General features: G+C 34.3%; 3 protein-coding genes and 1 long non-coding RNA gene across 10 annotated transcripts in view; 2 read left to right on the top strand and 2 right to left on the bottom strand.

Annotated features, from left to right (window-relative positions):
• rn (rotund) overlaps nt 1-26,626 on the top strand; it is a 134,943-nt gene that overhangs the window by 56,722 nt on the left and 51,595 nt on the right. The window lies entirely within an intron of this gene.
• LOC118682508 (uncharacterized) lies at nt 497-8,170 on the bottom strand. Of its 5 annotated transcripts, none has more exons than XM_070106872.1 (8): nt 8,008-8,170; nt 2,916-4,300; nt 2,624-2,851; nt 2,322-2,549; nt 1,962-2,189; nt 1,175-1,414; nt 862-1,107; nt 497-784 (listed from the first exon to the last, which is right to left on the bottom strand). In XM_070106872.1, the coding sequence occupies exons 1-8, from the start codon at nt 8,127-8,129 to the stop codon at nt 546-548; spliced, it is 2,916 nt and encodes a 971-aa protein (XP_069962973.1). In that variant the 5' UTR covers nt 8,130-8,170; the 3' UTR covers nt 497-545. The 5 variants fall into 5 exon arrangements, with proteins under 5 accessions (XP_069962973.1, XP_069962981.1, XP_069962986.1 ...); XM_070106880.1 differs by having other exon boundaries at nt 2,916-4,261; XM_070106885.1 differs by having other exon boundaries at nt 2,916-4,261; nt 8,154-8,164.
• On the top strand, nt 6,355-25,468 carry LOC118682999 (uncharacterized). Of its 2 annotated transcripts, none has more exons than XR_004978832.2 (3): nt 6,355-6,560; nt 6,625-6,751; nt 25,244-25,468. It is a non-coding gene; the product is annotated as an uncharacterized lncRNA (long non-coding RNA). The 2 variants fall into 2 exon arrangements; XR_011395469.1 differs by lacking the exon at nt 25,244-25,468 and adding an exon at nt 7,519-7,587.
• LOC106622861 (uncharacterized) lies at nt 12,557-23,051 on the bottom strand. The gene is made up of 11 exons (XM_070106862.1): nt 22,873-23,051; nt 22,451-22,775; nt 19,966-21,311; nt 19,674-19,901; nt 19,372-19,599; nt 19,001-19,231; nt 15,371-15,601; nt 14,583-14,822; nt 14,270-14,515; nt 13,944-14,197; nt 12,557-12,692 (listed from the first exon to the last, which is right to left on the bottom strand). The coding sequence occupies exons 1-10, from the start codon at nt 22,961-22,963 to the stop codon at nt 13,956-13,958; spliced, it is 3,408 nt and encodes a 1,135-aa protein (XP_069962963.1). The 5' UTR covers nt 22,964-23,051; the 3' UTR covers nt 12,557-12,692; nt 13,944-13,955.

Raw genomic sequence — 26,626 nt, 5'->3', positions numbered from 1 at the left:
AGAAGTATTCTACTAGAACAAAATAAACCCTGCCCTAAATTCAATAGATCTGTTTCGCTTTACTGTGGACATGAATGATTTTGCCACTTCAGTAAGTGCTGGTGGTTGAATTTACGTGATGTGTTTATGGAAGCTTTATTGCCAATAGGAATCCTTACATCTTGGTGGTGGTTCAGCTTTACCTCTGAGTACTTTCATGAAGACTTCTGAGATGGCACCATTCCCTTCGCTACGGTCATTTACCCCAATCCTTAAACACATAATACTATGCAATACGAATAATCATATACAAATTGTGACGATTGCACAAATATGACAGAACACCTAAGCTAAATCTTCTAACTAAAAAAAAACATCGTATCACAAATTCGAAGAAGAGCTTTTCACTAGCCAGACTTCTTTGGCTCAAAGAACATAACCCAACGCTGGGTTCGGTGTTGGGTATCTAAAAGCTTATGAATATCTCACAATATATTATTTAATAAAATAAAAGCAGTTTCAGAATAAATCGCGACCAGAACTTTATTACTTAAAACAAAATATAATTAAGAATATGCAGAAACGCACTCAGGCATAGGATTATCCCATCCCTTCGAATTACAATTTATATAATCCACCCCTTGCAGCATATAATCGTTAACACAGCGAAAGTATATAAAGGAGTTTTCAACATCCTCTATCAAGAAATCGCTGCTTACCTGTAAGAATTTTTTGTTTGGTTGTAAATAAAAACAAACAAGTGGTTCTTTACAGCTTTTAAAGATATCGGTATCGCATTGAAGAGCTATGGAGAAATGATTAAAAGTTGTGGAAAACCTATAAAAACGAAAACGACATAAAAATATTGAGATATCAACTCACTGCATTCCGGTAGTTTAAGACTTTGTTCATGAGTCCAGCCGTTCGAAGTACAAATGGTTTGTTCTTCGCCTTTTAGCTTATAACCGTTAGCACAACCGAAAACAATCTGGGTATTTAGTGCATAACTTGTGGACTCTGTAATATTGTTATCAGTTGTAATCTGTTCGGATTGGGACTTGGAGTCGTACCACGTGCAAGTTAGTGGATGCTTGCACCTGGGTATGAGATCAAATCTACAGGAAGATGCTGTTAGCAAAATATTATGAGAAATATTTGAAATCTGATAATTTAATAAAATAAATCAAATACGTACCAATACATTTGGGCATATTGTGATCCCACTTTCCTGCCGCGCAACTTAAAACGTTTCTGCCATCCAGCACATAACCATATCCACAACTGACTTTTATACGTTCCACATCAGAGACTGATTTCTGGCGGGTGGCACTGTTGATTTTTCTAAAATCGTTGAACTCGCGATCAAATCTCTTACAAATTAGTGGATAAGTACAGTTATCCAATATTCTTTTGTCACAAGTGTTAGAGATTCGCTCTTAAAAACACAAATAGAAAAAGTTTGAGTTGAAGGTGAATCGTTTTAAATATTTGCTCAAATGTAAGTCTGAATGTATTAAACAGTTGGTAACGGTTCCCCACTTTCTTCATCTACTTTAATATATAAGTAATTGGCATAAAGCTTTAAACGAAGCTGTTTCACATAACTCTGTTACCGCTATTGCCTTTGTGAAGGCGTTAACAATTAAAACTGTAAGAGAACTTACGACATTCAGAGTTAAATATTCCGTTTTCGTATTTCCAACGCTGGAAGTCACAGGTTGCTGTTTGGCCCCATTTAGCACGTGGCCGTCAGCGCAATTGAAAACCACCATAGTGCCTTGGGGATACGTTTTAAAACTGTCCCTATAGTTATTAATTATGCTTTGCCCAGATCTCGAATTATGATCGAAAGCAGTGCAAATCAATGGATTTTCACAATTAGCTAACAAATCGGCTCGCAATAGCGGTGCTATTGGTTTATATCGAGGGAGATGAGATTTCTGAGAAGTGCTTGAATAATAGCAATACTACGAAGTACCTACCGTTACATTTAGGCATAGTGCCTTGCCATTTGCCTCCCATACAAGTTAAATATTGTGTGCCTTGTAAGTCATAGCCATCATCACAACTAAGATGTAAATATTCCAATTGGGACAATTGCTGCACGCTTCCTTTGTAGATTCTCCTATAGTTGTTGATCGCAAAATCAAATCTCTCACAGTTTAACGGAGAAGTGCAGGCGTTCAATATACCAGCATCACAAGTTTGCTCTTAAAATATAGGAAATAAGGAGGTTTACACGGACTGATAAGTTTTAGATCACGCCAGGTGACAGTTAATATATGTATTATTTAATTGATTTCAAAACACTCATATGTGTAGGCAAAAATTTCACATCTTACTGCAAGTAGGTGCGTCACTATTCCAGCCATTATTCGTGCAGGTTGAACGATTCGCTCCATTCAGTTTATATCCATATTCGCAGCTATATTCTAAATAAGAGCCTTCTTTGATCATCCTATTCCGCTGCGAATATTGATAGTAATGTGAAAGTCCTGTATTTGAGTCAAATAGTTGGCACATAAGCGGAGACTTGGGAATTCCCAAGTCCAATACATCGCAACGATTAACTGTAAAAAACAGCGAAATGAATGGGGTCCATCTCAGAATGAATTAATTTAGACCACTATTTGTGAAATCTTACCACATCTAGGCATCACATTTGACCATCCTTTCGTTGTGCATTTCCTTAGTTTCGGACCTTCTAGCAGATAACCATCATCGCAGACAAAACTAAGTTGAGAATGTTCCTTAACTTTAGTTTCTGCAAAATTATTCCTTATGACGGTTTTTGATCTAATGTTGGGTTCTTCAAGGAAACATTTGAGTGGAGATGCACAGTTAGATTTAAAGTCTACGTCACAGTGTGGATCTGTAGGAAAACAAGTCAATATTAATGTTACACTTACATTACAGAAGTAAACGTGTAAACTTACTGCAACTTGGGTTTTCATTGCTCCAGCCTTTTGCTGTGCATGTTGTACGGTTTACACCTTCTAAAACATAACCGTCGGCACAGTTGAAAATTACTTGTGAGCCCTCCATAAGATATAATCGTCCCTGATTAGCATGTGAACTTTTAGAATCGAGAGAGCCTGGTAATGAAATGTTGCAAAAGAGTGGATGACCACAATTGCGTAAAATACATAGCTTAATGGCTTTGGGAGTTCCTTTAGTGGTCGTAGACGGCGGTGTTGTTTTTTTGATGTTGTACCGATTTGAGAGTGTTGTGGTTATACTTCCAGGATAGTTTAGATTACGAAGTGTTTCGGTGGTATTTAATGCTTTATTAACATAATAAAGTGGACTGTTAGGCAGTACGTCAGTCTGTGGCTGTGAATTTATAGAGATCTGCACACTAACATTAGACACACTAGCATAGTTAGGAGTCGAACTTAAATTTGTTTTGAAAATAGTAGTTTGTGATGCCACATTTGGAGTAGATAAGGTAGTTTGCGACACGGCCAGTTTATTATGGATCTTCCTCACTTCTTGACCCTTATTTCCATTACTCTTAGGTTGCGTTGAAGGTGTTTCACTTGGGACATCAATAGAAAATGTTGGAGTTGTTAGAGTTGCTGAATATTTTGTTGTTTTCCTAATTTTTGGCGTCGTTATTTGCAAATCTTTTTCGGAATGGTTTCTCGTTACATTTGCTTTTGTTGTCGGTTTGAGGAGTGGTTTAGAAGCTGATGTTTTTTGTGTGCTTATAGTTGCTTTTACACTTGTCGTTGTCAGGTGGGGTCGTTCTGTAGGCAATGCATTGAAAGGTGTTTTTGTGTCTTTCGTAGTGGTAACAAGTGGTCGATTCGTTGTTGTTTGTGTGCGCGTAGTTTTAACTCCGGATGTGGTTGTTAAATCCTTTTCGGAATTTTCAATGACTTCAAAATGTGTCGAATAGTCTAAAACACTTGTATTCGTTTGCGGTGCATTTGCATTCTCGGCTGTTTTATTTTTTTTTGTAGCCTTAATCGTTGGATTCACAATACCTTCCGTAACCGCAGTTGTTTTTATTCGTGTTGTGGATGTTAATGAGGTATCAATTTCTATTGCGCAAAGTTCCTCGTGCTCATCCGTACCATCCCAGCATTCCTTTTTTCCATTGCATTTCGCTTTCATAGGTAAACACGCGCCATAACGGCATTGGAACTGATCCTCTTCACAAAAATTGGCTCTACAAAAATGGCTCCATTCGTCACTACCGTCATCACAGTCCTGTACGCCATTACATTTATTAGTGATGCTGACACACTGTCCCGACCAACACTTCATTTGCCCCCAACTAGAAGGGATAAATGAAAATTGACTAGTTTCACGAAATCTAAAAGAAAGATATGTACGTATACGTATGCTTTATAGAGTGGCATACGTTACTGTTGAAAGATGCTATGTGGAAAGTGAAAGTCGAACAAATTTAATGCGGATAACGTTCATTTACTCTCTAATTTTGCTGAATATGCATAAATAAATAGAGATATCTCGATGAAACTTGATACACATATCGGTCAATTTGTGAGTTATATTATAGAAATTCGGAGAGAATGCGTGCATTTCTGATAATACAATTAGTATGCCTACAGAAAACATACATACAAGAATGAGAAGGTGCAGGTCATCGAACATTTGTAAAATTTCATCCTGGGAGGTAACCTCACGAGAGAACTCACCCCGTGAAATATTAACATTGTTTCGATTTTAGCAGAAGGTAACCTGTAGAATTACAGCATGATCAACCAGGAAATTTTGATGAGCGAACCACAGAATGAATGAATGCTGTGTGCATTTTATTAAATTATTATTTAATTTTTTATAAGTTATTTTATACAAACTTATGAATAATTATTCTAAACCATTAAAATAAATTGCATTGAAAAGGTTTATAAAAAAAAAATTGATAAAAATGTACATACATATATACTTATGTTTGTCCGGAAAGATTTGAATTTAGGCAAAATATTTAGTGTTGCAATAAGAAATTGTGCTATACAAACAGCAACCACAGTTAGTATTGCAAAAGAATTGTCTAATGCCTGTGACAGAATGTTACCACATACAAATACTATAATATTTTGTTTACTACGTTTGCTGATATATATAGCAATGTGGTTAACTCAAATAGTAACTTTGTTTTACTGAAAATAGATAATTCAAGCTGCGCGCACATGTTCTTATACACATGGCTATATTTATATCCAAACTACATTTAAGGATTTCGTTTTTTGATAATTCTCCGACTTGATGTTCAATATCTACCGACGGATTTTACTATTGTATGTGCCGGTTATTTTGGTAGTTTATTGTGTCATATAATAATAAATTGCCTTTCACCCATTTTGTTTTTGTTCGCTTTGTCGTTACCAAAACCGCTAAATGTTTAAAAATTTACAAAGTTAGACTTTAATAAGATAGCTTTTACTACGGCGCATGTATTTCTTTGCTGCACAAAAAAAGTTCCGTTAACTATGGCGTCGCCAGTCTGTGTGGCATGATTAGTACCTTAGCATCTTAGCTTAGACTTATAGCGGTTAGTGTATATGTATCTATGTACACTCGGCAGAAAAAGCCTGCGTACACGCTTATGTCTTATTTTCTAAGATACGCCTAAATGCTAAATACGCCTAAAAGTATGCAAACATTTTGCGCATACTTTGTGATCGTGTTAGGTTCATTTCCGTTACGGAATTTCTTGATTCAGTCCTCGCGCTCAAAGCCTGCGATAGAAGCTATGCAAGTCGCACACAGGAAGTCATTCATATCATCAGTCAATAGGCAAGTGCATAATGCTTATGCGAAAGAGCGCTTAAACAAGCTTAAACAAGCTCCGGGATTTCTGGCAGAAAGATATTTTTTTCCAATAAAAACAAGTTTTGGGTGGTAAAGAAGCAATGATATGGGGCTGCATAGCTAGTAATTGTGTGGACCTATTGGAATTTACAGCCCACCATACAGTCCACCATACTTAAATTAGAATACCTTAATATCTTAAAAACAAATTTGAAGCAAAGTGCGGAAGAATTGGGTCTTGTAAGTGGCTTTATTCTCCAAAATCTGCCAACGCACAACCTCAAAGGATTTTGCTCAAGGATGTGTTGCACGAGGAATGAGCTTACATACCTTCGACAGAAACCTCTAAACGTATCTATTCCATGCAAAAACATTTCATGGAAGTTTTAAAACGTTGGCGATATCCGGCTTCCTAATAAATTTTAAGAATAATTCGGGGGAAGAAGATCTTTGCTCGACTTATGTACCCTGTACGCAGAGCTTGGATTTTTTATTCGTCGGCATGTTTTGCTTCGTTTATATGTTATTGTCGGAAATTTAATCACTTTAATTTAAAAAAAAACCGGATATTTAATGTCATTTAATGAATATTCAGTCAACTGGTTTCTATAAAATGTCTATAAAATTATTTTTTCCAACGATTTTTTTATTAGTACCTTGTGCGTAGACTTTTTCTGCCTAGTGTGTGTCCCTCAATATGTAGTTTTAAAAAAAATGAAATATTTGCGCAAGGGAGAAAAAAGTGCAGAGTCACCATCATTGATCAATAAGATTCGAGCAAGCTTACGAGATATTTTGTAAGTATTTTATATTACAACGACAACATATTCATTCATAATGAGTTAATGATGATCCTTTTAGAAAAGCGAATTTAATTTATTTCATAGTATGAATTCTACAGTACCCCCGGAGTAAGGAAGGACTAAGTTCGGATGCCCCTATTAAGCTCTCTCGTTCCATCCTGGAAGTAAAATCTAATGTCTCTGAGGTATTTAGTTATTTATCTACCGCATTTTTAGTAGTTTTTAACCCAACCGTTATATGGTTAGTGGGCGGGGTTATCATCCGATTTCACCTATTTGCACACTATCATGAGAAGGGTTGAAAACATTTGTCTCGTGCAAATTTGGGTGATATAGCACGATTGGTACGGTTCCACGCACACTTTTTAAACATTTTTAAACCACAATGTGTTCCTTTTTTATGTTATTCGTTGTTGTACAAAATACACTCAATACGTTTCCGATTAATAACATTTTGTGGGAGTGGCAGTAGTCCGATTACGTCCATCTACGAACTTGTCCTTACTTTTTTGTCAAGAAATATGTGTACCAAGTTTTGTTAAGTCTAAATTTTTACTCAAGTTATCGCTTGCACGGACTGACAGATGGATGGACGGACAGAAAAACAGTCACTCGGAATTCAACTCGTCTCGTCATCCTGATAATTTATATATGCAATACAAACAACCGTTAGGTGAACAAAACTATTAAACTCTGTTGTAACATGTTGCAAAAGTATAAAAACAATTCATAAGTGCACTTTAAGTGTTTATTTCGTTTGTGGTAATGATATTTAAATAATATTTTTAACTTTAAATGAAAAAAATATATGGAACACAGACCAGACAATGCACTTAGATACACATATATATATATATATTTAGAGATAATTGTTAAAAGAAACAAAATATAAGAATAATTCTGTATTCCCTAATTCACATAAAAACTTGTTTTCTAAATAAAAATACGGTAGAAATATGTAGGTGGTCTTTCGATGGAGTGTAGCTTTCACATTTTGATGATGGCTCGGCAAATTTATCCAAACATCCAACATATTGAAGACAGTGTCATAGATTTTAGTATTTTGAAAGTATTGTAAGCCTACAGCTTTACAAACAAAAATATGAATCCCCGTACCAACTATCGATTCTTTGAATATACGCAACAGAGATTTTTAGTGGAAAATTCAGTAAAACAGATGAGAATTGTAATTTATAGCTATATAACTTTATATGTAGATAATGTACTTGTATGTGCATAAATATCTAGAAGTAAGCCTCGGAATAAATACAAAATTTCAATTAAATTATAATTTGAAAAATGTTTTAATTTCTGAATTTGTATTTTGTATAAAATAAAGTTTTTCTGAGATATAAAACACTATTTACAAATGATGCGCATATCTAATTTACTTTAATTACAAATAAATATATTACTAAAACACAAAAATATATTATTTTACCCATTGCAATTTTCGGGAATTTTTTCCACATCGAAAAAATTAAAATCAACTGCGTTATCATCACTTTTAGAACTAATATGTGTAGTAAAGCTAATAATGACTAATATTATAAATCTAGACATTTTGTTGTCTTAACTTACACGTACTTTTTAGTCTTTAGGTTCACAAACTACTGATTTCGCCAAAGACCGATAAATGTCGCTAGGCATAAAAGCTCTTTGCAAAAGCGGAAAAATTATGTATATTTAATACTTTCATATCCATTCGTAGAAAACTGACACAACTATAATAAATACATATGTACATATGTATATAAGGAATGTTCAAATGTTGTGCAATATTTTGTGTGTTTGCTATGGATCGTAGTTATTTTTTTAACATTCCTTTCATAACTTTTATCAAATGCAAGTACCTATAAAATAGTACACCCTTCGAGTTTTCAGAAGAAAACGTTAAAGACTCTATATATAATTGCTCACCATGACGAACTGAGTCGATTTGGCCGTTAGTCTGTCCGTTTGTCTGTGTGTACGCGAACTAGTCACTCAATTTTTGAGATATCGATCTAAAATTTTGAACACGTCCTTTTCTCCCCAAGTAGCTGCTTTTGTTTGAACCGCCGATATCGGACCACTATAGCATATAGCTGCCATACAAACTAAACGATCTGAATCAAGTACATGTAAGGAATATTATGTATTTGTGAAGGGTATTACAGCTTCGGTGCAACAGAAGTTAACGTTTTTTCTTGTTTTTGTTGCAATTCTTATCGCGTTTAACGTAAACAAAAAAAACAGCAAGTAAATAAGAAGATAAATATAAAATATATAATAAGTAAGTCTATAAAAAAAAAACATGGGCGAAAGAGGTTAGTTCCGTTGTAACTGAACATTATATAATAAATTTTCCAATATTGTGATTTTAGAGTTTTTTTTCCAGTTGACCTTAAACCATTTGTATTTGTCAAAATGTGTGATATTTTAATGAAATTAATTGAACATATTTTCCTAAGCACAATATGGCTTAGCAATTCTCTGATTGACATTTTCTTGTTACATTTTAATGTGAAATTATATCACAATTTCAGTAAATTAGGTTGATTTTAATATAAATACATATCTCGAACAGGAAGAAAAGCTATAATATATGTACATAAGTTTATAAGATACCAAATATAATTAAAATCAAATCACAATTTTGTCGAATAATCAATGCTCACTTCCTACGCAATATAATAAGTTTATCAGGAAATTTAGAACACCCAGAAGAAAACGGTTGACACCCTCTAAAAATTTATATATATGTAAGTGATCACTGTGACGAGCTGAGACCGTCTGTATGCACGTTCTTCTCTCTCTAAGAAGCGGTTCATTTGCTATCTTAAATGAGTGCAGACGCAAAGGTTGTTTCGCTAGAATTCAAAACTGGCTTGGAATTTTGAGAAAGGTTGCCACAAGATGGTGTGGCTGTTAGCGGGGTTTAGTCTTACGATAGGTTAGGTAATAAGGCTGATCCAGGCGATAAAGTGAACGAAGAACCCCACTTAGAAAGTTACATATGACGGCGATAAAACACGTTTTATATATGCAAATGTGTTCAATGTTAAATTGTGTGGTCGCGATTCGGAATTAGTTGGTAGATTTACAATAAAACGAAACTTATGAACTAAATCATCTTAACAACTAGCCTATTAATATAAATTAGCCCCTCATGATTTGTGTATATTAGTTTGAGTTATAAAGCAATTAATGATTTATTTTGACTAAACATATTTAATAAGAATGGAAAAAGTATAGTCTATACAAGTAAGGAAAGGCTAAGTTCGGGTGTATTCGAACATTTTATACTATTGCCCTTTGCAAGGGTAAAAGTCGGATAAATATCTTCATACTATTTAAAAAAGCTTGTCCACTTAATTTCACTATAATATTACACATTTTGACCAACCTGAACGGTTTAAAGACAGGAAATCACTATATAGAATATAATGGGTGCAGAGAAATTGAAGGGCTAATTGCATTATTTTTTGACATTACTCGGGTCTAATCAAGCAATTTTTTAGATATATAACCCACGAATAACGAGAATAACGAAAATCATTATATGTAGTATATGGGAGTTTGGATAATTCGTGAACCAATTTCACATATCGATATTAAACTATAGTATTGCAATATTATACGTTCAGTTAATTTTGCTAAGATATCTTACATCGATCAATATATACGGTATAAATCCAACCGGAAGTTTAAAAATCTTATATTAGGTGTGTGGGAGGAAAGGGTAGTGTTGATTTGATTTTATCTATTTTTGGCGTTACTACAACTTATTAACGGAAAGAGATGCTTTCTAAGTTTCATTGAGGTACCTCACATACCATCACCAATTTAGTATATGGACTAAGGTCAACCGGATGTTTGAAAATCATCTATATCAGCTATAGGGCTAGGGCAAGTTTTCTCTCGATTTTATGCATTTTAGGCACAAAGATACACTGTAATTATTAAACACGCTCTCAATTTCATTCAGATAGCATATATTATCAGAAAAGAATTCTTTCCGAATTTCTATAATTTATCTCACAGATTGACTAATATTATCGATAAAAAGTTCGCAATAAGAAGGGGTCCACATATTAGGTATCTGTGGGCTTGAATAGTTATATTAGGATAATATTAACCAACGAGTTTTTCCCCTATAGGTGGGCGATGCCACGGCCATCGTTCAAATTTGGCCCCGGCTCCTATAAAGACCGCTCGTGCCATCTTTATTGTAAAATTTTATGTTTGTTCCCTATTTATAGCATCGATAGAAGTAGTAGTTTTTAACAGAACCGTTATATGGGGAGAGAGTGGGATTATAATCCAAATTCACCCATTTTCACAGGCTGGATAGGGATACCAAAAGGATTTGCTCCAAGCGAATTCGGTTACTCTAGCTTGAATGGTTTAGGAGATATGTACATTAAGCTTACTAGAGAGCGGGCCACGCCCACTTTCTTAAATTGACAGAATCTAATAATACAAAATTTTTATGAATTTCCATATGGTCTTGTTTATCCATTTATCCTCTCTCCACTTCTCTGCATACTAACAATGAATGAACATTTTATGTTGTTGTTAAACGTTTGCAAATACCCGCGCTAACTTTATGCAAAAAATATTAAATGACATAAATCGACCTGGCTATCAATGGGAGAAAAAGCAAGCTACTTGGGAACAATTTTAGACAGGAATATATCATGGAAAACAAACTTAGATCCAAGGGTAAAGAAAGCAGCTACAGCTCGTTACACCAGCAAAATAATGGTGGGGCACAAATGGCGACTAATGCCTCATGTAACTGATTGGCTCTATACATCACTTGTGAGGCCAACTATGACATACAGTATATTGTTTTAGTATACGCCAAACCAGACATTAAACGTTATTTTATATTTACTGCCAAAATACTTGTTTTGTAATCAACTGGCAGCGAAGTCAGCTTTTAGACTCCCTATTAGCCGTCTGTAAAAAGGGGCATTCTACCCATAAGAACTCTAGTAGGAGTGCTAACAGGTCCCTGTCTTATTGGACTATAGCCGTCGAAGCATACTTAATCTTCTTGGGAGCGAACTTTCTTCGCCACCAAGCCTATTTGAAACCAGGTTTAAGAAACGTCGTACACACCGTAGGCTTCCATAGTTTTTGAGGTACGTAGTGTATTTTAAATGTTTTCAATATAGTTGGCTGATCCGTAGTTTAATTTTATAAGTTTAAGCTAACAAAAGAAAATGTGGCATAAGGTTAAAGAAGTTGAAGTAGATGTTGTATAAGGAATGAAAAAATGGCTTTCTTAAGATGTAATCGCGGCTTCCAAATGCTCGAAAGCATCTGCCTTATGCACAAACTTACTACCATAAAATTGCCACTAATGCTAATTAATATTGGTCATTTCATTTGTCGTTCTGTGTTTTGTTTGAAACATCAATTCCATACATAAACTAAAGTATGTATGTACATATTGTACATTATATTATATTATACTAGCTAAGTACGGGCTATGTCGCTACAATCTCTTGGAAAAATAAATTTTGGGAAAAGAAGGCACATCTAATTGAGTCCCTACTTAAATAAACCAAATTTCGTACTCGTATAGTAAATACATTTATTCAATATTTATACTCTGAACAGGGTATATTAAGTTTGCCACGAAGTTTGTAACACCCAGAAGAAACGTCGGAGACCCTATAAAATATATACATAAATGATCAGCATGATGAGCTGAGTTGATTTAGCTATGTCCGTTTGTCTGTCCGTCTGTATACATGTCGGTTGTCGGACCACTATAGCATATAGCTACTATACAAAGTGAACGATCGGAATCAAGTACTTGTATGGGAAACTTTTGCATTTGACGAGGTATCTTCACGAAATTTGGCATGGATTATTTCTCAAACAACAATGTAATCTCCGAAGAAATTGTTTAGATCATATCACTATATCATATAACTCAAAATCGAGCGGAATCAAGTGCTGTGAAGGCTATTATAGCTTCGGTGCAAACGAAGTTAATGTTTTTTCTTGTTTTATTATATTTTTTTCAGGCATATACAGTATTAATATTCATGAACCCAATGTTATTTATTGTCATCAGAAATCCACCGCCGCCCATCTGCCATAATAAGTCTCCGATTCTAGTATGTTCTGTCAAAATAAGAAGAAGAAATATAAGAAATTAGAGATTCTCAAAAATCAATACTTGATAAAAAGATGTAAAGCAAATGATAATGTACGAAACATCATTCGTGGAACTAACAATATTGCATATCACTGTATGAGTATTCATAAATTGCTTGAAATGAATGATATGAATGATATGAAAACGTTCCGTTGTTACCACGTCATCAAAATTTCAGTTCAGTGTACTCAGAAAATTATTTGCAAATGCATCTAAATAAATTCAAGTTACACGCATCCATTTTTCCGTCAATCTCTCCGTCTTCCGTCAGTCTCTGCTGGGACATACAACCACACCGACTTCCCATACCCTATAATTTTAAGGTCCATTGATTCAATATGTAAAAGACCTCAGCTAAATTAAATGAATGTATAATCTTTGATATACCATAGTTTAATGTCGAATATATGTGATATCGGTTGACGAATTACACAAGTTCCCATATACTACATATAATGATTTTCTTTATTCTAAGAGATTTATGCCGAATACGTCGGCCAGTGTGTGAGTTATCTTCATAAAATTACGTGGAAACATATTTTCTAATATGCATAATGATAAAAGTTAATGCAATCAGTGCAGACATTGCCCTAGCAAGCAATAGTACTTTCCGCCTTTATAATTTAACTTTAAGCCGTTTATGTCGAATGTCAAAAATTTATGTGGTTGAAATTAGTCTAGACCTCCCGTTCTCAATATAATTATAGTATTTCGGATTCTCTGGTTAAATTTTTTACCTATACCCAATAAATTGAATTTCGCCTCTTTGGTTGAGTTTATAACAAACGCCGTATATATCATTACAGTTAATTTCGTAGACTTTGGTATAATTATCTCGGACAATGAGGAAATGTTTAATGAAACTTAGTAAGTCCAGCCTAACCTAGAGTATAATTTAGTAAGATACCAAATAAGATTGTTGATTTACGGTTTCGGTAAATAATGAATTTTAAGTTAATTTGTTAATAAAGTTTTGCAAGCATTTGAAGGTATGTTCCCCGGCCTTGATCCTTGCGCCAGTATAAAATGTTCAATTACTTAGCCCTTCCATACATGTTTGGTAATACGGTTCGAATTTTAAGTAACGAAGTAATAAAATTGCTTTATACAATATAAGGGATGCATAGCTAATATACTATAGGTACATATATAATAAAATAAAAACAGTTTATGAATAAATCATGATCAAATAAACTGATCACTGTTATATTACTTACAACAAAATATAATTAGGAAAATGCAGAAACGCACTCAGGCATAGGATGATCCCATCCCTTCGAATTACAATTTATATAATCCACCCCTTGCAGCATATAATCGTTAACACAGCGAAAGTGTATAAAGGAGTTTTCACTAATTTTATTTATCAAGAAATCGTTTCGAACTTCTAACCAATTTTTATTAGGTTCCAAATAAAAACAAATAAGTGGTTTTTTACAGCTTTTAAAGATATCGGGATCACATTCAGAAGCTATGGGGTAATTAGAGTTAAGGAAGAAATAAAAAATGGGAAAGAGTTCAAAATATTGAGATATCAACTCACTGCATTCCGGTAGTTTATGACTTTGTTTATGAGTCCAGCCGTTCGAAGTACAAATGGTTTGTTCTTCGCCTTCTAGCTTATAACCGTTAGCACAACCGAAAACAATCTGGGTATTTAGTGCATAACTTGTGGACTCTGTAATATTGTTATCAGTTATAATCTGTTCGGATTGGGACTTGGAGTCGTACCACGTGCAAGTTAGTGGATGCTTGCACCTGGGTATGAGATCACCTCTACAGGAAGATGCTGTTAGCAAAATATTATGAGAAATATTTGAAATCTGATAATTTAATAAAATAAATCAAATACGTACCAATACATTTGGGCATATGGTGATCCCACTTTCCTGCCGCGCAACTTAAAACGTTTCTGCCATCCAGCACATAACCATTTTCACAACTGACTTTTATACGTTCCATATGAATGACTGATTTCTGGCGGGTGGCACTGTTGATTTTTCTAAAATCGTTGAACTCGCGATCAAATCTCTTACAAATTAGTGGATAAGTACAGTTATCCAATATTCTTTTGTCACAAGTGTTAGAGATTCGCTCTTAAAAAAATCAAATACGAAAAGTTTGAGTTGAAGGTGAATCGTCTTAAATATTTGCTCAAATGTAAGTCTGAATGTATTAAACAGTTGGTAACGGTTCCCCACTTTCTTCATCTACTTTAATATATAAGTAATTGGCATAAAGCTTTAAACGAAGCTGTTTCACATAACTCTGTTACCGCTATTGCCTTTGTGAAGGCGTTAACAATTAAAACTGTAAGAGAACTTACGACATTCAGAGTTAAATATTCCGTTTTCGTATTTCCAACCCTGGAAGTCACAGGTTGCTGTTTGGCCCCATTTAGCACGTGGCCGTCAGCGCAATTGAAAACCACCATAGTGCCTTGGGGATACGTTTTAAAACTGTCCCTATAGTTATTAATTATGCTTTGCCCAGATCTCGAATTATGATCGAAAGCAGTGCAAATCAATGGATTTTCACAATTAGCTAACAAATCGGCTCGCAATAGCGGTGCTATTGGTTTATATCGAGGGAGATGAGATTTCTGAGAAGTGCTTGAATAATAGCAATACTACGTAGTACCTACCGTTACATTTAGGCATAGTGCCTTGCCATTTGCCTCCCTTACAAGTTAAATATTGTGTGCCTTGTAAGTCATAGCCATCATCACAACTAAGATGTAAATATTCCAATTGGGACAATTGCTGCACGTTTCCTGTGTAGATTCTCCTATAATTTTTGAACGCAAAATCAAATCTCTCACAGTTTAGCGGAGAAGTGCAGGCGTTCAATATACCAGCATCACAAGTAGTTTGCTCTTAAAATAAAAGAAGAGAAAAATTAGGAATTTCCCGTTGTCACAAAACTTTCATTAAAGTGTATTTTAAATAATTAGCAATAATTAAATTCTTTAATTGACTTTTGTTCAAAACGAGAACGGCTGTCACTTCAAAATTATAACCTAATTCGGGCGAATTTACATAACACATATCTTTCTACAAACAGCAAATGAATGATAAATATGCCCACTAAATGCATGTATAGGTTAATCTTGACACATGCTGGAAGTTTTGGAGACTATAACTTTGTACATATTTTCCTAATGGCATAAGAAACGGCAAAGGAAATTTAATATTAAAAAATATTTATATTTTTAGCTGATTGTGAAAAACAAATCTAGAAAAACAAAAAAAAGAAATTTGATTAAATTTCAACCAAATTTGGTATGTAAAGTTAGCCATATATTCATATTACACATTGGGAAAATTGAATGACAACCACGTTTTTTTACTTAAACAATCTTTAAGGTTCCATCTGATTTTCTCACAGATTTCCCATTCTTAGATTGATGCTTTCCTCATATACCCCATCAATGCAATTTAGCCAATTGTAAAATATAAATAACTTATACACTAACCACAAATTTGTCATTATGTTTGCTAAAATAACGAAAACATTCTTTATACCAAATATATTCAAATAAAAACGTTCTCATTTTCCGAAGTGTAGGTTGAGTTTATTAGATTATATTAAATGTGGTTATTAAGGTTTAAGATTTTCCCATTTTCCACAGGAAGTGATCTCACGGTATGTCGGAGTAGCCGAATGAAATGTTTTCTAGACGTATAATGTTTACTTGATATTTTGGCTTTTAGTTTTTGGAATGTTTGCACCTTAAGATTCTCCATTGGACTGGAAAGCTAAAGTAACAAAATTAATTTCTTGTTTCCATCGAGTACAGAATCTGCTCGTTTGCACTTCAAATCCATCAGCAGAGTAGCACCCATAAACATGCATCTTTTGTAGCACTCCTTTGAATAAACGATTTTTCTCTTTTCAGTCAAACACGTCTCAAGAGGTTGAACAAAACAAAAGTTGACTCATTTTTTAATATTACATTGCTCTAATCACGTTTGATGTTGATGTTTTCCTGCGCCTATTGCAACCCTTTCACCTTGTGTGTTTTTAAGGGTAGGAGTTTGATTATAGTTCTGCTGCGTTAGATGCCAGATCTCTGAAATATGTATCGTATTGTATTTAGAGATATATCTAATCCATTTTTAAACCAATTTTATTAGCTTCCCTTAGACTGAGGTGTGGGCTGAGCCAACTCTTCACAAATGTACAGTGTAAATACTTTGGAGTTATTACACAGTCCATTTGGGACCTTTAGGGTGCTTCACTAGAAAGGCTGCTTCAAAACGTTTTTTATACTGAGCACTAAATTTTCTTATTTCACGACACGACGTGACACATTTAGAAAATAAAAACAAGTAAGGAAGCGCTAAGTTAACCGAACGTTTTATACTCTTGCAACTTGCAAGGATCAAAGCTGGCTACATACCTTTAGGTGTTGGTAATATTATTCATTGTTCATTGTTTAGCGAAATATTGAATGGAATACAATCAAATTTGGTATGATATTATATTAACTTTTGAAGGTCATAGACTCCCTTAGTTTTATTACTATTTTTTACTTCCCACCAGCGAAAATTATACTAAAATCATGTGCAAATAAGATATATCTGACATAAACTCATCTGAAAAGGCTAAATTTAATATATTGAGTTGATGCGAAAAACGTCAACCAGAGGATCGGAATTCATTATATTAGGGATATGAGGTTAAGACCAAGACCAATTAATTTATATTGAGTGCCAAACCATTAATATAATTTTATAACTTCATCGGAAATCATTATATAGGATATACAATATTAAGGGCAGAGAAATGGAATCGCTGATGCATTAATTTCTGACATTGTTCAGTTGTGCTTGAGAACTTATTTTCAAGAAATTTTATAAACATGTACGAGTATATGGAGTAAGGTCAGCAGAATGTTTCAAAATCCTGAATATCAGTTGTATAAGGGCTAAGGCAGGTTTTCGATCGATTTTATCCATTTTAAGCACAAAGATGTTATTAGAAAAACATGCTCTCTCAATTTCATTAAAATAATTTCCTCATTGGCCAATATCTGTGTTTTAAAGTCAACTGGAAGTTCAAAAATCTATGTATATTTTAGATATAGAGGCTAAGGGAAGTTTTAAACCGATTCAACCCATTTTTGACACAAGGTTACATTATTATTAAAGACAATTTTTTCCCGAAATTCAATAAAATATCTCACAGATTGACGGATATTCTCGGCAAAAAGTCAACCATACGCACTGGGGTCCACATATTTAGCGTCTGGGTTTTTAAAATGTTATAGTCGCAATTTTAGCGTGAGATGAAATACTTTAAGTTTGTGCAAATTTTTATACGGATACAATCATTGGTTCTTAGTTTGTATACTGGAAAGTTAAAGAATCAGATGGAATTTATAATTGTGCTATATCGATAGTAGGCGTAGTTGTAGTTCGATAGCGCCCATTCTCACAATGTAACATAAGTAGGTCCCTAGATATGTGATTTCTCATAAATTTGGGCGGTGCCATGCCCATCGTCCAATTTTGACCACTTTTCCTATAAAGCCCTCTTGTATCATCCTGGGTGTAAAATAAAATGTCTCCGTCACATTTAGTTCAGTGTTCTGATTACGCCCATCTACGAACTCGGTCTTATCTTTTTTTCAAGGAATACGTGCACTAAGTGTCATTAAGATATCTTAATTATTACTCAAAATATCATTTGCACAGACGGACGGACGGACGGACGGACGGACAGACAAAATATCACTCGGATTTCAACTATTCTCTTCATCCTCAACATTTATATATAAATAACTCTATATGTTATTTATCTCGATTAGTTTTAGTTGATACAAACAACCGTTATGTGAACAAAACTATTATACTCTGTAGCAACATGTTGCAAGAGTATAAAAATAACAACTATTGCCACGAAAGGAAAAGTGTTATTTTTTGAACGCAATGTATGTATACATATGTTGGTTAGGAAAAGTATTGTCTAGATTTTACTCATTTTTGACACAAGGCACATATTATCAGGAAACAATTCTTTCTGAATTTCAATCGATCTTTGGTTCTGAGGGCTTGATAATAATAAGGTATTTAAAGTTGTAATATATGGGAAGTAGACGTGATTGCAGTCCGATTCATTGTCATAGTTTCAGACTAGCCTCAGTATTCCTAGAAATTATTTACTTTTTGCTTCTGAAGTTGAAGCCGTTAGTTTAATTGAAAATATTGTTGCATTGTTGGAATAACATTATTAAAAAGTATGTAATTATTAAGTGTATTTCAATACCTACCAGCACATTTAGGCATACTGCCTTCCCATTTGCCTCCCATACAAGTTAAAAATTGTGTGCCTTGTAAGTCATAGCCATCATCACAACTAAGATGTAAATATTCCAATTGGGACAATTGCTGCACGCTTCCTTTGTAGATTCTCCTATAGTTGTTGATCGCAAAATCAAATCTCTCACAGTTTAACGGAGAAGTGCAGTCGTTCAATATACCAGCATCACAAGTAGTTTGCTCTTAAAATATAGGAAATAAGGAAATAAGGAGGTTTACACGGACTGATAAGTTTTAGATCACGCCAGGTGACAATTAATATATGTATTATTTAATTGATTTCAAAACACTCATATGTGTAGGCAAAAATTTCACATCTTACTGCAAGTAGGTGCGTCACTATTCCAGCCATTATTCGTGCAGGTTGAACGATTCGCTCCATTCAGTTTATATCCATATTCGCAGCTATATTCTAAATAAGAGCCTTCTTTGATCATCCTATTCCGCTGCGAATATTGATAGTAATGTGAAAGTCCTGTATTTGAGTCAAATAGTTGGCACATAAGCGGAGACTTGGGAATTCCCAAGTCCAATACATCGCAACGATTAACTGTAAAAAACAGCGAAATGAATGGGGTCCATCTCAGAATGAATTAATTTAGACCACTATTTGTGAAATCTTACCACATCTAGGCATCACATTTGACCATCCTTTCGTTGTGCATTTCCTTAGTTTCGGACCTTCTAGCAGATAACCATCATCGCAGACAAAACTAAGTTGAGAATGTTCCTTAACTTTAGTTTCTGCAAAATTATTCCTTATGACGGTTTTTGATCTAATGTTGGGTTCTTCAAGTGAACATTTGAGTGGAGATGCACAGTTAGATTTAAAGTCTACGTCACAGTGTGGATCTGTAGGAAAACAAATCAATATTAATGTTACACTTACATTACAGAAGTAAACGTGTAAACTTACTGCAACTAGGGTTTTTATTGCTCCAGCCTTTGGCTGTGCATGTTGTACGGTTTACACCTTCTAAAACATAACCGTCGGCACAGTTGAAAATTACTTGTGAGCCCTCCATAAGATATAATCGTCCTTGATTATCATGTGAACTTTTAAAATCGAGAGAGCCTGGTAATGAAACGCTGCAAAAGAGTGGATGACCACAATTGCGTAAAATACATAGCTTAATGGCTTTGGGGGTTCCTTTAGTGGTCGTAGACGGCGGTGTTGTTTTTTTGATGTTGTACCGATTTGAGAGTGTTGTGGTTATACTTCCAGGATAGTTTAGATTACGAAGTGTTTCGGTGGTATTTAATGTTTTATTAACATAATAAAGTGGACTGTTAGGCAGTACGTCAGTCTGTGGCTGTGAATTTATAGAGATCTGCACACTAACATTAGACACACTAGCATAGTTAGGAGTCGAACTTAAATTTGTTTTGAAAATAGTAGTTTGTGATGCCACATTTGGAGTAGATAAGGTAGTTTGCGACACGGCCAGTTTATTATGGATCTTCCTCACTTCTTGACCCTTATTTCCATTACTCTTAGGTTGCGTTGAAGGTGTTTCACTTGGGACATCAATAGAAAATGTTGGAGTTGTTAGAGTTGCTGAATATTTTGTTGTTTTCCTAATTTTTGGCGTCGTTATTTGCAAATCTTTTTCGGAATGGTTTCTCGTTACATTTGCTTTTGTTGTCGGTTTGAGGAGTGGTTTAGAAGCTGATGTTTTTTGTGTGCTTATAGTTGCTTTTACACTTGTCGTTTTCAGGTGGGGTCGTTCTGTAGGCAATGCATTGAAAGGTGTTTTTGTGTCTTTCGTAGTGGTAACAAGTGGTCGATTCGTTGTTGTTTGTGTGCGCGTAGTTTTAACTCCGGATGTGGTTGTTAAATCCTTTTCGGAATTTTCAATGACTTCAAAATGTGTCGAATAGTCTAAAACACTTGTATTCGTTTGCGGTGCATTTGCATTCTCGGCTGTTTTATTTTTTTTTGTAGTCTTAATCGTTGGATTCACAATACCTTCCGTAACCGCAGTTGTTTTTATTCGTGTTGTGGATGTTACTGAGGTCTCAATTTCTATTGCGCAAAGTTCCTCGTGCTCATCCGTACCATCCCAGCATTCCTTTTTTCCATTGCATTTCGCTTTCATAGGTAAACACGCGCCATATCCACATTGAAACTGGTTTTTCCCACACAATATTGTCTTACATAAAGAAGGCAGCTCGTCACTTCCATCCTCACAGTCCTGTACGCCATTACATTTATCAGTGATGCTGACACACTGTCCTGACCAACACTTCATTTGCCCCCAACTAGAAGTAATAAATACGGGTCAGATATTTGGGCTGTGGTTTAGAAAATATGAATATATAAATTAATCAGATCTGCGTTTATGGAATTTGCGCTTATACCAAGACGTCTTCTTAGAAATTAACTCTCCATTTTTACAAGTCCTATAAATATTTTTATGATATAACGTTGTTCTAACAAGAGGGAAATTTCATCGCTGCTAAGGATTTAACCTTTAGTAGTCATCCTTCAAGATACCAACGCTTGACGTAAATTTCAATAAGTTCTGCGGCCCCACTATAGACACCGCTTCCGTTGTTTCATACCCCCAAAGTTTAAATGATAGTCTCGTAATAAATTACCTCGTTAAATTAAATTGATTAGTGTAAAAGCACGCATGAATAGACCCCTTTATTAAAACTAACAGTACATTAAAGAATGACATTCGAAGAATGTTGTATAAAATTTTCACGAAAAAATATTTGAAAATACGAAAAAGAAGCAATTATTCGAACGAGTCTTGGAAAAAAATGAGTTTGAAGTGCCCCTCATAACATGGTACTGAATCATCCGAAACTAAAAAATCCAGGTTCATTCGAGAGGGTTTTTCGAAATTCCAATTTTTAATACCGAACTGGATTTTCCGCGAAGTTTGTAAAACCCAGAAGGAAACTTTGGAGACCCTATAAATTATATATGTATAAATATAAATGATCGGCATGACGAGTTAAGTCGATTTAGCCATGTCAGTCTGTGTATATAAATGTGAACTAGTCACTAAGCTTTTAAGACATCGTTCACAAATTTTGTACATACATGTCGTTTTCTTCCCAAGAGGCTGCTCATTGGTCGGCTCTCAATAAATTGATCAGGACGGACCGCTCTAGCATATAGCTGCCATACAAACTGAACGTTATATGGAACAATTTTTTATTTCAATTCAATTTGAAATTCAAATTAATTTTCCTTCACTCGTCTTGACATTTTGACACAGTGTTCTTGAAATATTGTGCATTCAACTAATAGAATAAAAAAATACAAAATAAAAGGATTTATAGCTCCTACTCTTCACTACCTCTTTCTTAAATACAAGTACTGTTTAGTTTCAAAAATACGACGTTGTTGGCAAATGCTACATACATTGAAAAATTAGAAAAATTACCCAGCACAATTCTTGCGTTTTGTTTCCTCGTCAATGCCATCATCTGGTAATTCATCGCGTCGTTTACGACACATCTCAGTGACCTCATCTGATGAATCGGCACAATCGGGAATCCCATCACAAATCAATGCGAGTGATATGCATGCACCGTAACGGCAACGAAATGAAGCAAATGTACATTGCATATCTTCGCAAGAAGCTTTCGTCTCATCGGAACCATCGTCGCAGTGCTCGATGCCATCGCATAGATTTTCTGTTGCAATACAGGCGCCGGACTTACATGCCCACTCATCGTTCTCTGCACTACACACTTTTGCAGCAATCGCTGTTCATAATAAAAACCAAAGAATTAATCACTAAAAGTAACGGTTGATCTACTGAAGGCCAAGTCTGATCTAAGCGCTGTTTACCGCTATACGCACCAATTTTCCAACTCACACTTAACGTGACGCTCAGGACCAAGAACGTTTGAAAGCTTGACATTTTCTGAAATGTAACAAACACTTTTTGCATTTAACTCATAAATTCTTTACTGTTTGATAATTCCTTTCACTTCAAAATACTTCTTAGTCCGTTGGCTCATGAAGTACTGATTGCACCAAAGGCATCACGAACGCTACACAGCCGGCACTTTATCAGTGTGAGAGGAATTCGTAATTAACACTCCATTGCAATTATATGTGTGGAGCGAATATTTGCGAGAATACAAAGGAAATTGGATACACAAGTCATATCGAATATGGATTTATAAATCTATTTAGGCTGACATTAGGTTTTTGACTTTTATTACAGCACATGCCTTATATTGTTCATTAAAAAATACTCATAGAATGCAATGCATAGTTTGGCAGTTAATGGGTTAAGTGGTGCTCACCAAATAGTTTTTAGGTTTAAGTGATATATTACTAGTTAGGTTGATTACCTAGTTCATAGAAAAATTATAAAATGTGGGAACGGATATTGAGCTTTTAAGTCATAGAAAAAGAAAGAAAGAATAACAAGAAAAAAGTTAAAAAAAGTTCGATTGCGCAAAAGCTTTAATACCCTTCACAAATACAAAAGATTCCTTACAAGAACTTATAACGGTTAGTTTATATGCCAGCTATATGCTATATTAGTGCGATCTGAACAATTCATCGGAAATTTTGTCGTTGACTTGGACAATAATCCTTACAGGGTTAAAAAAGATTCAGCAAATTTGAATATTTGTGTTTTTTTCATCTGCATACATACTTAATAAGTAGGAATCGAATGGAAAAATGGTGTAATTCGCATGGCGAACAAATATATTATAAATTCTGATAAAATTTAATTGTTTATATTTATAATAGAATGACGGTATGTATATATTTAAGGGTCACTGTGCTTATCAGTGTGTGACAGTATACTCTCAGTGAGTGATTTTATGAGTATATAATATATATGTCATGGTAATATAAGTTATATTTTGGAAATAAACCCATTTGCTTGACATTTTTACATAGGCTAAAAAATCTTTGGCCCAATCGAGAGATCGCGAGAGTTAAATTATTATTATCTCAGAGTCCTAATCTTAACTAAAACACTGCCAGAGTTTCATGGTATTTCATCCAGTCTTTCTCAATTTATTAGTCTCAAAGTGAGGTTACCTCTGCTATACTCATATGGAAGTAAGTGAATTTCGTATTTTGATAAAACATTGTGTCGCTATAAGCAAATAAAGCGACTTTTTGGTTCCTCACGTCAATATCACAGCCTTTTAAACCAAGGTACGACGATTATAAATATTTTTTATAATTTTAGACTTTGACTAGGCCGGGTTTTGAGACGACGCCTTACCGAGTAATAATGTTGCTAAATATTTAAGCGTATATGTAAATATGTATGTACTTAACATATATATAAAAAAGTATACGGCTATATGAACATGCAGCAAAAAATAGTGTAAGCATGTTCCTAGCGGAAAGCTTTGCTGATAATATTGTTATACATTAAAATGCGATTTCTTTGGGATTTCCCAAGATAAATATATAAATACATAAATTAAACAGAAATTTAAAGGAAATATAAATATTTATATATATGTTCAAGCAACTCTATATTTTAAATATAATAAATAAACGAAACCATCTGCGGAAATATTTTACTTCTAGTGTAGGCCAATGAATTCTTTATACACTTCCTTGCATTATAATACCATCTGGTTTGCTGAATTAGCCACAGTTGGCCTTCAACCGCATTTGAATCGCAAATTCACAAATCAACATCCGGCCCATAATTTATTTTAATCATTTTATGTTTATACAATTTTGAGCTTAAAAATAACTTAAATTTATCAACAAAAAAATAAGGAGAAGCAACTTATCGTGTGTGTGTTCGCCGAACATGGTAAGGGAAATATATGACAGACTTCTTCGTTTATTTTTCAATTCAATTCGATTATGTGTATGGGTCTATTGTCCATTCGGTATTATACTATCGCAACGTGTTGCACAGACAATACTAGTTTTGTCCACCTAACTGCTGCTTGTAACACCTTTGAACTAATCAGAATAGAAATAGTGTCATATATATCGAATGATAGTACGATATTAATTGATACGATATTAAATGAATTCCGGATATCTGTTGTCTGTCTTTCTTTGTCTGTTAACTTTGGTTGTTACGAAAGTATAATTTTCTTCCTTCCCAAATGCAAACGATTCCATACCAGAACTAGATTTGATCGATCACTTTGTATGGCAGCTATATGCTAAAATGGTCTGATTTGAACAACTTATTCGGAGATTGTATCGTTAAATATATATTTTGTAGGGTCTACAACGTTTCTTTGCGAGTGGTGCCAACTTCATGGCAAACATTCAGCAAATTTGGCTCCCAGCGACTACAACCTCTTCAGAAACCAGAAACAATTCTTTCGAAGAAAGCGGTTTTCGCCGAATGAAGAAACTATTACAACTGTAGACAGGTATTTTGCAGAGCTTCCGGAAAGTCATTACAGGGATGGCATACAATTATAGTCGGATCATTGGAATAGGTATATTGAAATTAAGGGAGATTATATTGAATAAAAAATATATTTCGTTATTTCGTACCAAAAACAGTATTTTTTCATTTCGAGCGCAGAAACTTTTCAACCAAATAAGGACATTTCCCTCTAGCGCTTCACCATACAGTGTAAAAAAAAATGAAACAGAGGTTAGTTGAAAACTACTAAAAGTGCGTTGACTCGCTGAAGAAAAATATCAAAAGCATTAAATTTGATTGTAAAGATGGTACGGCAGGTTTGCTGGTCAAGCGGGTCAAGAATTGGCCATGGCGAAGACCACTTTTAGTTGAAATACCTATATCATATGTCAGCAAATACATGCCACTTTCAAATAAGTTAAAATTGGATGTAAGTACTTGCTTAAGGATAATTTAGTTTAGTTCTAAAATTAAGAAAAATCAAATCAAGAAGTCTATTAGGAACTTTTCAGATATGATTTTCTGATCTACATACATATGTCTCTCTGGATCAAAGTTTCGTTTCAAAATTTAGTAGTACTTGTGTATATAAAAAACAAGTAAGGAAAGACTTAATTCGGATGTTACCGAAGATTTTATACTCTTGCAACGAAATAACCAAAATCTTTTATAATTCTATATATATTCAGTTAATTTTGCTAAGATATCTTACTGCTTTATAAATATATACGGTATACAGCCATGGGAGATAGGGGTAATATTGACTCGATTTTATCTATTTTTGGCATTACTACATACACTAAAATACTTCACATACCATCAGCAATATATAAAAAGTAAAGTCCACTAGATGTTTGAAAATCTCGATATTAGTTACATTGGGGCTAGGCCAAGTCTTCACCCGATTTAATCTATTTTAGGTTCACAGATGCACCGTCATTAGAAAACCTTTCAATTAGGTATATGGGGTCTAAGAGAAGTATTGACCCGATTGACCAATCTATTTTTGACATACAGACATAATATTATCAAGAAAGGGTTCTCACCAAATTCCAATTATATATCTCATACATTAAAGGATAATTTCGGTAAATAGTCAACCATTGACACTTGGGTTCACTTCTTCGGTATATGGGATCTTGAACAGTTATGGCCCCATTTTGACAATTTCAAGACTTGAGATAGCCTTCAAGAAACGTGATTTTTTCCACCCCAGCTGCCCAATATATC

Source organism: Bactrocera oleae, chromosome 2, assembly GCF_042242935.1.
Source record: "Bactrocera oleae isolate idBacOlea1 chromosome 2, idBacOlea1, whole genome shotgun sequence".
In the NCBI taxonomy this organism is placed as follows: Eukaryota; Metazoa; Arthropoda; class Insecta; order Diptera; family Tephritidae; genus Bactrocera; species Bactrocera oleae.
Note: the sequence above shows the minus strand (reverse complement) of the source record. Positions and strands in the feature narration are given on the sequence as shown.